Below are 14974 nucleotides of genomic sequence, written 5' to 3'. Positions count from 1 at the left end.
GGATTGGAAATTTGATTTTTTTTTAGATTATAAAAGATTATAAGATATAAATAAAAAAGAGAGTGGACAGGGTATGTACGTTGTTCTTGTGTATGCATATTGATAGCCATACTACATACATACTGTACATATGTTTTTCTACACACATCTGCGTATACATACACTCACTGATGTAATTGCATGCCCATACACAACACAGCCCACATATTGTACTGTATATGCACATACTGTACAGTACAGGTCTGAAATAAATAAATAAATAATTTTAAGGGGGGGGGGGTTGTACAATGTTAGTAGACAGTTCACAGTGTAATGGCACAAAAAGAAACATAGTCTACAGAATCATGTTTGTGTATTGTCTGTTTGAGTCTTGCACATGCTACTGTATGTCCCAGTGTCCTTGTCAAAATCAAGAAGCAGGTTAGTGGCTTGTTCATGTTCCAAGTCCAGAGACTGTCTTTGAGCCATCCACACAATGTGGAGCAACATGACTTGTGCAACTTACAAGTTAATTCTCTTTGCTGAGAGGAAGCCTAAATTCAGGAGACTGTACAGTACAACACTGGATTGTATAGGTCTGTGTCCAAAAAGACGTAATAAGACAAACCTTAAGCATATCTGCTAGACAATTAGCCTGACGGGCTGAATTGCATAATGAGTGAGCTGTGATCAGGATGGCAGGCTAGTTTTCTATGCATTTTTTTCTATTATATGGGGGAGAAAAAAACCAACGAAAGGCTTTCATTTCTCTAAAGTTCCGATTGAGTTTTTGCCTTTTAACAGCAGCTCTGATCTATTTGCTCCTGACTGACTCGTGTGGAAGCTGTCAGCACCAATCTTCTGTCAATTTTCTGAAGAACTCCAGAAATGCTTTTCAGAGAAAATGGTTGTCATTATGGCTTCTTCTTTTGCCCTCTTTTCAGGATTGGAATATGATGGCTTTATTGTCTTTTGAGTATACGGACCAAGCTCCATTAGAAATTTGGCCAATCGTTTCGATTGTCCCCATCTAAAACAAAAGTGTCAAACCACTTTGATCTGTCAGTGTTTTGTTTTTGTATATGAAAGATCCAAGTATCTAGCACCTGTCTCCTACGACTACGGTCCCAGAGAGCTCAAGTTGGTGTGTAATATTTTGTACAGACAATTCGGTATGCCCCTGTTGATGAGCTTGATAATGAGAAATGTTGCATCATTTTACTTTTGTAAGGATAAAGAGGCAGGTACCCTTTGAGTGGACTTTAAATTGATAACGGAATTATTCACCAAAATTAAGGAAACATCTTACTGGTCTGCCATTTGATGTCCTTGTGGACGTCAATTTGCCATAAGCCACTTCACTTTTAAGTTGATTTTTTTTTATGGATATGGTAGACGCAATCCAAGGGATTTGCAAAGGTGAAACACATTTTTCAACATGGTCCCTGATGTATTAAAAACAGGACAGATAGTAGGCTACTAACATCAACATAAATCCCCCAAGTTAAGCATCAACCGTTTCATGGAGAAAAACAATGAAGAACTTAACTTTTTCAAATAAGTCAAGTCATTGTGATAGCACTCTAGTTCACTACACTGCAGTCTGATGAGAGTTCAGTTTTGCTGACAATGACAGCCTAGTGAGACCATCCTGACCTCATATAGGCTCACGCTGTTACCGTTTCTCCATTTTACTTTCTTGCTGCAGGCGACATTTATTTTACAACCATAATCATTTATATAGGTTGCACCTGTTTAGGTTGTTCTCTATAGGCCTACAGTACAGTATTAAAACATCTAATAATCTAGGCCTATATTGAGTCTTTTTTGGATTGCAGATCCACTGAATGGTTGGTTCAGTAGCTTATTTGAATCCATGGATAAGCAGAGCAAGGGGAGACAAAATAAGAAACTCCAGTGTCCTGTATGAAAATCCTAAACAAGTTGGAATTCTGAAGCAAGTTTGTATCATTCGCAATGGTTTTTGGGATGCGTAGTTTTATTCACTCTTACAATATGCTAATTATGTACAGTCTTGTACCGTAACCTTTTTTTTTCGCGCCCCCCCCCCCCCAAAAAAAAGCTAACCCTAGCTCCAATATAGGCTACATGTTTAATGGCCACGATTCTTCTGATGAATAATTAGCTGTGTAAATGACTCAATCCTTGAAATATAAGGATAAAAAAAGGTTTAAGGGAATTAACAATGCAATGCTAATGTCGTGGACCCCCCCCCAACAAACAGGGGGCGGGTCACTGACCCGGTCTATGGGATGATATCCAATCCCAGGAATTTGACGCTTCCTTGTGCACCCTTTCTCTCCCGCGCCAGGCTTGTCCCTTTGCGCAGCGCTTTATAAGACTCGCGCGACTGTAGGAACCTGGCACAGCTCAGTCAACCATATAGCTCAGTCAACCACAGACACCGGGTGTTCCAAAGAAACGAAAGTTTAAAAATGTAAGTAAAAACTTTTCTCGAGCTGACAACAGCCTACTTTATTACTAACAAAATATGTCTCTACGGGAAACCGTTTTAAGTTTTGGATAATGGAAAACAAATAAATATGAGATTTGATGTCTGAATAGCCTACTTTTTTCTTCCTGAAATCAACATAGATGCGCCCTAATGCAGCGATGTTCCTCGGTGTACTGGCGATCTGCTCGCTGGTGTGCGTCCGCACTATGATTGACGCATATCCATCCAAGCCTGCCAGTCCTGGGGAAGATGCACCTTCCGAGGAGCTGGCCAAATATTACTCTGCGCTCCGACATTATATCAACCTCATCACACGACAGCGGTGAGTTCCCATCTGGATAAAGGAATTAAGAGCTCGTATCTACTTAATTAAATAGGCTACTTTTAAAGTTTGTACCACACTTTTTATTATAGTAGGCTAGTATAATTAGCTAGGGGACGCCTACACAGAAATGTAATGTCTAATGGTATGTTGTTGTTATGCAAGATATAGCATTATTCTTTTAAAAGAAAACGTGTGCTGCTTCTGTCATGTTTCTACTTCTGGAACACAGGTATGGGAAAAGATCCAGCCCAGATACCGTGTTCTCAGACCTACTGCTGAGGGAGAGCACAGAGAGCATCCCTCAATCATACGGACGGTGGGGAAACCTTTGTCTCTCAGTGGGATCAGCTCTGTTATCCTGGGCTTAACAATCAGCCCTCACCCTTAAACAAAGAGCAATCACCTCCAGTATTTATCAACAACTTTCATAAGCTTCTTGCCTCCATCAGTTGAATGCACTTGACCTTGTTTTTCTGTAATTATGCACTTTGCTTGTGTTTCTCTTCTAGACATGATGACCTTTGGTGATGTCCATGTTACTGTCCTTCATTCCAGTGCTTTTCAACATCCATGGATGACACAGATTCTCTGTATCAACTGTGATCTGGACATAATGCTGCATGCAACTGCTTTAGTGTCAAAGAACAAGCTGTCATTTAACCACACGGCACTGTTGTTGCTTCTGTTTCATATACTGTAAACCAGTGACTTCAAAACAACTTTGGATGGTCTGTGTGTGTGCATGTTTTTGTTATAGCACAACACTAAGTAATCAACTGATGAATCTTTGATTGAACACTTATGTACATTATGCACCAGTGCTTGATTGACTTTGACACCACTGTGTAACCAAAATCTATAATATATGTAATCATTAATGCTGAGTGTATTCAAACATGTCTTTTTATTGTATAAAAGGAGACAGTGCATATTAAAAAACAGTCCAAATATATTTTGTATCAAAAACAAACTACCAAAAGTTGAAGTAACATTGAGTAGGCTAACAATGGGTAACCTTTGGGGAGCGTTTGAGGTGAAGAGAGTGGAGGAGCCAAGGTTTACATAAGGCAGGGATAGTCAGTTAGATTCAAAGGTGGGCCTCAAAATATCAACGTCAGGCCAAGGCTTTGATGGGAACGGAGTCTGGTTCTAGACTGCACTGACAGGATGGGCAGTGAGAAATATTAGTAGGGCCACTCAATTAGATAAGTAAATTTGTGGTAATAGTGCCATCATATAGCAGTGCTTTTCCTGATCTAAATGCAGTTCTGTAAAACTAGGCTACTGTATAAATTGTGAATAAATGTTTCCGATTCTGAATCAATTGATAATCTTATGTTCAATTAGTGGTGACTGGTAACTGAAATTTTCAAGGGTGAGTCTGGGTGTCTTCCCCCAGAAAATGTCATAATCTGCATTTCCTTGTATGGATTCTAGCTAATCGCCTCCCTCAGCTCACTCCACATCCACAGGGCATCCGGGTGACGGCACCAGTGTAACCTACACATTTCTGCTTGCCCAGCCGTGTCTCCCGCATTGCAAACACTGTTTCGACCAGCTTCATCGGCGTGGGTGGACGGTATTCATACTGTGGAAGTGATTTTATCCAACAGCTCGCTACCTACTCAGTCAGGACCCGTGAGGAATCTGTTTCACTCGGTGACACCTACAACACTCCTCTGCCTCCAGAATGAAAACATAAACAATACATTTACTGACAAAATGTCAATAGTAGACAACAAATGAAGATCACTGTGCCAGTGCCTGTTCAAAATGTGCACACAATGCCTTCACACAAGACACACCGAGTCATACACACACTAGTCATACAATGTAGGTTATACGGTGGAGATTAGATCTAGCTGGATATGACAGATAAAACAGCATTTATCCAGGCAAAAGAAAACTGATTCTGTCGTCCCCCACCCATGATGCATGTCGTCAGCATGTACAGTTGTTGAATGTGTTGGTCTTTTCTATAACTTGGACCATTATATTTTTTGTTTAGTATAAACTGAAAACAGATTCAAAAGGAAGTAGTGAATTAAAATATGAGTGATTAAATATAAAAAGAACCTCAAGCGATTTTAACTACGTAGGACAAAAAATAGGAACAGCAACGTGAAATTGTAAACAATGTAAAAATCACACACAGGTGGTGAGTAAGCAGTACAGATTTATGAGCAATCTCTACTGCTCTCTAGTGCTGATGTGTAATGGTATTGGCGACTTCTGATTGGTCTAAATCTCTAAAAGGTCTTTGTCCCATTGAAATGACTGATGGAATGTTCAATTGTTTAAGTGGTGGCAGTCGGTGATTTGAAAATATCCACACATTTTGCAAACTGCCGCTACTCCTACAATTTAGTAGGCTATTTTCAAATATTATACACCAAAATGTTCAGATTTTCATATTCAGGGGGCACGTGCCCCCTCAGATTTTTTATTATATATTTTTTTTTACATTTCTGTTATTGTTTGTTTACCATTACATTTTACAATGCAGAGCTATGATTATTTTCTCTACTGAGCTGAATGTATTATTTTAATTATGTCATAGACCACCTCGAAAAGCCACCATAACCTCTTTCAAAAAGCCAAACACCCTCTTTCCCGGTGGATTTAGTTTCTTCCAAATGAACACTGGACCTGGAAGCACCCCCCTCGCCTCGTCTCAGATAAACACGTTTTCATGGTCTGCTTGCATACATTTAGATTAAGGTTGTCCTTAACTGATGAACAGGTCCTCCAAATATTAGGCTATTCAGTATATCAGATTCAATATACTTCATACTTCAGTATACAGTATATCATTCGGACCAATGAGTAAAAAAAAGTTTTAGTTTTCCCTTACTTTGATTTTGAAAGTCCTTGAAAGAACACTACTGGTAAGTTTAATTTCACACCGCTTGAGTGGCAACTGGTAGTGTGCTGTTTCCTGATTTTAAACTGCAAAAATGAACAAAAAAACCCTACAATTTTGCGCACTATTAACGCCTCGCTATCTCGTGCCCCCCTTTTTGGGTTACCTAAGCGATGGCATTTATAGTTTTTGAAATATGCAGTGTTCATGATGAGTGTTGAAAGTGAAAATCATGCTCACCATACACAAAAATGATGGAATGTTCAGTGCTCCACTCTAGCGGTGGTTGGGAATTTCAAATTCAAGAAGCAGAGAACAAGCACTCATGGAATAAATAGTAAAGTCTTTATTATATTTATTGGGCAAAGGGACATGTTTCGACCGAGTCATCATCAGCATATGATACACAATAATGAATGACAGTTATAGGTACAGTCTATAGTTAATGATACAGTAGGAGACAGCCAATCAGTGAGCACACAGAATCGCACATAACAAATAGGATCCCCATGTAGAGATCCCCCTAGTATAGGCCATCTGGTGTGGCTTGCCAGAGAATGCAAATACAGGACATGGGCCTACTATAAGGGCCTACTGTAGAGCCATATGTTCGAAATGTGTAAAAACGTACAATGAACACAATATGATCAATATAGAAAAATGAAAACCTGTTTTCACCCCCAAATTTCACAATTTCAATTTGAAACCTGTTTTGTCTTGTCACTATTACATATCTTACGCTACACTGACAAAATGTTCATATCTTTCCCAGGATTCCAACAGTGTAAATACAGTATCTAAGCTGTGACATTTCTATGTCTTGAGATAGAGCTGTCTAAATCTGGCCATGCTTTCCCTCTAGTGCTGGTGTGTAACACTATTGGCGACTCCCGTTTGATCTAAATTTCATGCTTTTTGTTTTTTTCTAGTTTTCTAGTTAGTTAGTTAGTTGGTTAGTTAGTTACAGTAGTTAGTTAGTTAGTTAATTGGTTTTTACTGTTAGGGAGATTACACAAAAACTACTCCACCAATTTTCACAAAACTTGGTGGAAGGATGTAGCAAGGTCCAACTTAGAAGCCATTGCATTTTGGAGCAGATCCAAATCACGAGGTGGGTCCACAAGCTGTTTCTTGGTTTGTTTGCTTGTTAACAGGATAGACAAAAACAACCAGTTATTTACATGAAACTCGTGGAGGGGTATAGGAGGGCCAACTTAGAACCCCTTAAATTTTGGAGCGAGGCTGGTCCACAAGCCACCAAAACACGGCCAGCAATTCACCTCCATTCATTTTTTTAGACCAGGTTTACACTAAAATTACCAGATTACCAGACTGAAACTCAGTGAAGGGTAGCATGGGGCAACTAACAACCCATTTAATTCTGGAACAGATACGAATCACAGGGCCTGTCCACCAAAACACGACCAGGCCACCATTCATTTTTTGGACTAGGTTTACGAAAAACTACAGGACCGCTTTCCATAAAACTCGGTGGAGGGGAGTAGCATGGGACAATTTGGAACTCATTCAATTTTGGAGTGCACAGATCCACGAAATGCATATGAGGAGGAGGTCTGAGCTCAACATTTATTGAAGAAACTCGTATACTGTATCTCATGACATGTAATCTAAGCTAAATGGACCAAGCACCCATTGTGTTACTTCGCCTCCACATCGGTAACTTTATCACATCAGTATCAGTGCACGGCACTATATACGACTGGTATATGATGACATAAGTGAAAATTAGCCAAAATGTCAACTTCATACAGTGTTTTCAAGATAATACAGGTTATCAAGATAATCATACAGGTACAGACAGACATACAGACAGAGATTCTCGGCAGTTGATATGATAAATATGTCACACAGCCTATTGTGGCTACAAATCTGATCAAACTGAGGGCGACATTTTGATACCACAGTGAAGTAATAGAACATGTTAGATTAGTGCAGACAGAGTAGAAGCACATTCCCTAGAGGAAGTTGAATTTGTCAGAAGTGTAGACATCACAGGAGGGAGTGTCTGAGCTGAGGAGGGGAGCTGAGGGGTAGTTTCGTCCCTTAGGAATCTCAAACTGGGTCCCAGAGTCAGAGGAGAGGCAGTCGAAACCTAGAGTAACAGTGGGAGCATCCACTCCTCCTGCAGCTGAGCCCTGAACAGAGAGGGAGAGGACACAGAGTGGATCAGGGTAAGTGTGTGGGAGTGTGTGTCTATGAGAGATGAGAAGAGAGATTGAAGTGTGTGTACAGTATACTCTTGCAGTTACATAGCAAATGATTGTGTGTAGAGTGGGAAACCAAGGCATCCCATACCTGAAAATGGCCAACAGGGGCTGGAGTCGCAAATTCACTAGATGGGCCCAAGTCACCACCACCTCCAGCAACAACACTGTTAGACTATGGAATAAACAGACACAAAGTAGGCAGATATTAAAGATATTACACTTATTACACATGACAGAAAAGAGAGCAGGAAACAGATGTAGATGAAAGAATGGGAGGAACCAATGAATGAACACACTAATTAGGGAGGGGGAGAACCAAAGTGCTATGTAAATGAGAAACTTTGTTGAAACTGGACCTACAGGTGGACTTGTGATATTTGAGGCTTGAGGTTGTTGGCTGGCAGGAGAGGCAAGAGGCTTGTGAGGGTTGTAACGTGGACTCGGGATATTTGAGGCTTGAGGTTGTTGGCTGGCAGGAGAGGCAAGAGGCTTGTGAGGGTTGTAACGTTTGAAGACCGCATCATGATTTGGACTCGGGTTATCTGAGGATTGAGGTTGTTGGTTGGCAGCAGAAGTAAAAGGCTTTCCAGGGTTATAAGGTTCAGGCCGTCTCTGATAATTAGTTGTGGGCTGCAAAACAGACAGCAACCATTATTAGTTATAGTATAACTGTTATACCAGATGACTAACCACTACACATAATTTCTGTCTAAACAGCAGAATCAACATTTTACAGGTAGGCTAAATCAGGCGTTTTTGCAGTTGTCCTGACCTCATGAATGTAGACCTGGGTCACAGCGCTCACAGGGGTGCTTGTGGGTTTTTCTCTACAGCAGCAACAGCAGAGAAAAATCACAATAACCACCACAACAGCTCCCATAAGGACAGTGTAGTTGATTCCAAAATCTGTTGAGAAAGGGTTTTAAACAAAAACAAAAAAGAGAGTGAGAAAGCGAGCATGTCAAGAATTACATAGAACTAGCGCAAAGTGCCCATTCAAAATTAACTTGTCATTGCGTCGTCAGTAGGGATGTAACGATATATCGAAATTCGCGATATCGCGGTAAAATAATGTGTCGACACCGTCGTGGGATTGCTACGATAGCTAGAGTAGGCTAATATTTCTGATTGTTGACATTGGAGTTCTATTTTTGTTTGAACAGCAGGCGGCGCAATTATACTGGTCAAGACCAACTCCCGTCATGCAATTGTGCGCCTGTGAGTTCAGAGATCAAGAAAAAGGTAGCGAGTCAGATGGGAGACGAGATGGCGGCGAGTAGGCCTAATATTGAGGTTGTGGATGCTCCACCAACATTTAGAGCCGATGTGTGGCGGCATTTCGGTTTTCTTGTGTCAAAAAACGAGAAAGGTGAAAAAATAACTGATAAACGCAAAACGGCATGCAAATACTGCCATACGACGATTAGCTACAATACGGGAAACACATCAAACATGAGAAGCCATTTGGCACATCACCACCCAGAAAAGCTCGGACCAGAACAACAACCTGCAGTGAGGAAAAAACTTCAGCCAGGTCAAATGACTCTGAAAGAAGCATGTGGACTTCCACTTCCCCGTAATAGTCAGAGAGCTGAAGCGATAACAAGATGCATTGGTGAATACATAGCAAAAGACATGAGGCCTTTCTCTGTAGTTGAGAACGATGGATTTCGGAAGTTGGTACACGTGCTAGAGCCAAAGTATACGATACCATCGCGGCCATACATAAGTGGCACAGTCATACCTGCTCTGTACAACGAGACAAGAGCGAAAGTGACACAGAGCCTCAAAGAAGCAGAGTGCGTCTCATTAACCACAGACGGGTGGACTTCACGTGCTACTCAGAGTTACATTACAATAACGGCTCATGTTATGACCAGTTCATGGGAAATGAAAAGCTTTGTCCTGCAGACGCGGCCTCTTTTCGAGGCACACACTGGCCTCAACATAGCTGAGGTACTGAGGGCGGCTCTTTTGGAGTGGGAGCTCGACCAGAATAATAACCACGACGACATCCCTATCATCACAGACAACGCACGAAACATGGATGTGGCGGTCAGAGAAGCCGGGCTGTCCCCACACATAAAGTGTTTTGCACACACATTAAACCTCGCATCACAAAAAGGTTTAAAGGTTGGTCGCGTCAGCCGTCTCCTTGGCCGAGTGAGGCGTAGGCTATAGCAGCTTTTTTCCACCGCAGCTCAACAGCCACTGCAGTGCTAGCCTCTAAACAAAGATTACTAAACTTGCCCGTACACAAACTAATCATGGATGTGTCCACTCGATGGAACAGCTCACTCGACATGTTGGAGCGATATCTCGAACAACAAGCCGTGGCTGCTGCGCTCCTGAGTGAGGATGTGAAGCGCAACGCACGTGAAATCAACACTATGGACACAGCAGACATCGTAGACGCCGAAGACATGGTAAAACTTCTCAAACCGCTGAAAAAAGCAACCACAGTGCTGTGTGAAGAGTCCCGGCCTACAATCTCTCTCATTGTGCCCCTCAAACATATGATAGAGCAGAGCATGGCACAGTGTGACGAGGACTCCGCTACCGTTGCTCAAATGAAGACGGCCATACTGAATGACTTGACATGCCGATACGAAGGGGGACAAAACTTGTTTCTGCAAGAAAGTACTGCGTTGGACCCCCGGTTCCGGAGCTTGCGCCAGCTAAATGACAGAGAGAGGGACGACGTTTTCAACAGGCTGAAGCAGAAAGCAACACAGAGACAGAGCCAGGTAGGCTATTTATTTACATAGTGTGTGTGTGTGTGTGTGTGTGTGTGTGTGTGTGTGTGTGTGTGTGTGTGAGAGAGAGAGCTGTTCATGTAACTTGTAAGTTATGTGAAAGAGGGAGGGAGAAGGGAGCGTGTGTGAGAGAGAGAGAGAGAGAGAGAGAGACACTTGTTTGTGTAACTTGTAAGTTGTGTGAAAGAGGGAGGGAGAAAGGGAGCGTGTGTGTGACCGAGTAGGCTAACCTATGTTGTATATGAGAGAGGGAACGGGAGAGTGTGTGTGAGCGTGTTCGTGTGTATGTGCTGGGCTTGTTGCTTTTCTGAGTATAAACAAGATGTGATATTTAGAATTGTTTTTTCTACCTCTGCTTCCCTCTATAGAGCCCAAGTAACGAAACAAAAGCCAAGAGAGTAGTGCCAGGCAGCCTCACACACGACACAGCTAGACAGCCAGGGCCTGGAGCACACACAGCAGGTAGAGCAGAGAAGGATGGATCTCCACTCGCCAAAAAATCTGCTCTCGAAGATCTCCTTGGAGATTCCATCACTGAAGACAGTGCAAAGCTCAATACTGGGATTGAGGCCGAAATTGAACTGTACTGCAAAGAGGCCTCTACTTTACTCTCTGACTGTCCTCTCAAGTGGTGGAGAGACAATGAACGGTATTACCCACTCCTGTCATCCATGGCCAAAGCCTATCTCTCTGTACCAGCAACCTCTGTACCGAGTGAGAGAGTTTTTTCTACAGCGGGGGATATTGTAAGCGCACAAAGATCCCAGATTCAACCTGAAAATGTGGATATGCTCATCTTCCTAAAGAAAAACCTGTCTGCTGAGTGAGGTGTGCGTGTGCGCGCGTGTGTGTGTGTGCGTGTGTGCTTGTGAGTGTGAGTAGACCCACTTTTTAAAAACACCATTAATGTAAAAACTAACATTTCTGCTCAAGTTAAGCCTACCACTGTCACCACTACATCTTTGGCTAGGCCCATCGCCTAGCCAGCGCATTGCTTGAGCAACATTGTTGCCCATTTTGACCAAGTTCATACGTGGTAGGCATGTTGTGTAGTGAGTGAGTGCAGTTAAGATCTGTTCAGGAGGAACTAGACGAGAAGACGGTTGTCTGTAGCTCGTGTATTTATAGTTGGCCACACATAATTTTGTGTGTGTGTGTGTGTGTGAGAGATTTTGAGTTGCAAGTTTCAGGTTAAAACGTACTATGTTCAACTGTTTTGTTTACAAAATGCACTTACAACTAAGATGTGCTGCGAGATTAAAATAATATTTAATAAAAAAATAAAATCAATCAATCATAATTGTTCTTTTTTTCCCTTTTAAATACCGTGATGTATATCGTACCGTAGACTTTGTATCGTGATACTATCGTATCGTCAGTTTTTGGTATCGTTACATCCCTAGTCGTCAGTATCATAAACCCTTACCTGCCCACACTGGGTTCAATCTTGGGTCCTCTGACTTGCCAATGCACATGACAACCTTACATAAACACCGCTTTAGCTTTTTGATTGCAGGTTAGTAGGCTGTATCTATACTGAGGAGTGAGTTTAACCAATTAAACTTGGTTACACTCACCCCCCTAAACTCACTTCACACACCACAGCGACCCCAGCTGGTCGAGCTGAACTCTATCCGGAGTCATCGACACTATTGTCACTGGTGTCATTGTGCTGCTCATCAGTATCGCTTCCACCCTCACTTACCCAAATTGGTACAACTGTAGAGGACTCGGGTCCTCTGACTTGTCAACTCGTATGACCACCTTACATAAACACTGCTTAAAGGAGTATTAAAGGGAAAATGCATGTTTAGCCCTGTCTTAAGGTTACTTATGATCATATACAATGGTTCAGATCAAAACGTTGACAAAACTAGCACTTTTGAGAAAGTCTGATAATTGCTCTACCACCGTTTTGGTCATACAATGGATGTGGATGGGCATCTTGAAAAATCTTTCAAAAACATGTTAAACTCTCGATTTCAAAGACAAGAAGCTCACTGAGCTTAGAGCCTAGAGCCTCTGCCTCCATGGTGACCGGAGGGACAGCTGGATGGCCCTTCGGAGATGTTTCGGCCCACGATCACCACGGAGAGCCACAGAGACTAAGCAAGTGAAGTTCCACGGCTTCCACTAGCCGACACATAGTGGAATACCAGAAGAATGCAGCAATACCCCCGGAACAGAGAGCAACGATGACAACAGAGACCACATCGACACAACACAGGTGGAGCAGAGGAGGAGGTGGGGCGAGAACGCAGATACAAGCGATCAGCAGTAATGGCAAGAGCGAACAATGACATGTTTTGAGAGCTTAAATACATGCACTCTAACGCGCTGGACCAATGCTATGACAGCTGACAGTCAGTTGGGGGGCTGCGTCATTACGGGGTGTGACTGATCTGCCGATTAGCCCAGCATTGACGTCCGTGCCTCGCCTGAAGTTGCGTCGGAAACTTCATATATGAGCCAACTGATAATGGCGGCGGGTGACAGGCAGTGAAAAGCCGATGAGCAATTCAATCATGGGGGCACGCGAAAGGGTGGTCGCACGTCACTACCTAGTGCACATACACCCTAAGTGTTACAGCTGTGGCAATTCACAAACCTGAAAGAACATCTCTCTGTGGTTCACTAGCTGATGCTGCTGACTGTGTGACAAAAAACAGTCATCTCATACTTCAAAACACCAAGGCAAATCAGCTGTCAAGGCAAATCAATGTTAGCTAGCTAGCCAGCAATCCATATTAGCCTATGACACATATCACCTCAAACTCACTGCTTAATATGGATTGTTGTTACAGTAGCTAGCAAAGTTTAGCTGCAGTTAGCTCATTAGCTAACGTTAGCTGTGGTTAGCTCGCTAGCTACATATAGCTGCGGATTCACAAACCTGTCCGCGGTTCACTGGCTGATGTTGCTGAACCTCTTTCTGTGGTTATGCTAAGTCACTAACCATAATGGATCTCTATGGGCATATTCTCATTGAGATCACTGTGTACTTGCAGTAGCTGTGGCATGAGCAATGAGCACTAATAACTCAAGAGTGCACAATTCGTCAAAATGTTGGACCATTGCATATGATCGCAACTAACAAGGTTTATGATGTTTAATACCAAACTACTCCTTTAAATGTCCTAGTACAATCACCCACTGTCTAAGGATATCCTCCCTCCAATCGATTTCTTGAGAAAACCAAAGGTTGTGATAGATGGACATACATTATGAGAATAATCTAAAATTTGTTTGAGGTGTTTTTTCAAATATTGGCAAAGTTATTGATCTAAGCAGAATTCAAAATATTGTATTGATTACTTGAATTTCAATAAATTGCCAATGGTAAATGGACTGCACTTAAATAGCACTTTTACCCAAAGCGCTTTACAATGAAGGCCTCTCATTCACCCATTCATACACCCATTCACACACCAATGGCGGAAGCTGCCATGCAAGGTGCTAGTATGCTCATTGGGAGCAATTTGGGGGTTCAGCGTCTTGCTCAAGGACACTTCGACATGTGGACAGGAGATGAATCGGGATTCGAAGCGCCGACCCTACGATCATTGGACAACCCGCTTTACCTCCTGAGCTACAGCCGCCCCAGAAAATGGAAATAGGTGTTGTCAAATATAAAGTTATTGATCTAAGTGGAATCAAAAACAATTTAAACCAAACACTTGAAATGATTATTCAATTACTTGTGAAAACCAAAGGCTGCCATAGACAGCCATACATTATTAATATACTCAACAATTGGGTTGAGTTGTTTTTGTGAAATATTGGCAGTTACTGATCTAAGCAGAATTAAATATATTTGTATTCATTTCATGAATTTTAATACATTGATATCTTGCATTTTAATACATTTCCAAACACTTTCTTATGAAAATCAAAGGTTGTCATAGATGGACATACATTATCTGAATAATCTACATTTGGTTTAAGGTGTTTTGTCAAATATTGGCAAAGTTATTGATCTAAGATTAAATGTGTTTTTAATTGATTTCTTGAATTTTATTGAATTGTCTTGCTAACGTGAGCAAGCTTGCTAGTGAGCTACTATTGTGTACATTATGTGGTAGTTTGAAAGAGAAACTCACACGACTATGAGAGATACATAGTATTCCCTTTGGTCAGGACACATTGTTTCTCGCCTGTGAAGTTGTTTGGATCAGCGGTTCTCAACGGGCGCTTTCCGGTAAAAATTTGTTTGCTATGCGGAGGAATACACTCCCGTGCAGTACAACGGCCCACTCGTGTGCACCTCGCTTTCTTCACTGAATGTGTGAGATTAGTTGGTACACAGTTTAGCGAGCTGTACCTTCACTGAACACGGTGCCTTTAATG

General features: G+C 42.0%; 1 protein-coding gene across 1 annotated transcript; it reads left to right on the top strand.

Moving 5' to 3' along the window:
• Positions 1–2613: 2613 nt before the first annotated feature.
• On the top strand, positions 2614–3308 carry LOC311312192 (pro-neuropeptide Y-like; the record flags this gene model as incomplete). Its single annotated transcript, XM_084442065.1, has 3 exons — positions 2614–2777; positions 3010–3096; positions 3290–3308. 3 exons carry the CDS (start codon positions 2614–2616, stop codon positions 3306–3308), a joined length of 270 nt encoding a protein of 89 aa, XP_084298191.1.
• Positions 3309–14974: the final 11666 nt, after the last annotated feature.

Source organism: Borostomias antarcticus, assembly GCF_949987555.1.
Source record: "Borostomias antarcticus genome assembly, chromosome: 8".
In the NCBI taxonomy this organism is placed as follows: domain Eukaryota; kingdom Metazoa; phylum Chordata; class Actinopteri; order Stomiiformes; family Stomiidae; genus Borostomias; species Borostomias antarcticus.
Note: the sequence above shows the minus strand (reverse complement) of the source record. Positions and strands in the feature narration are given on the sequence as shown.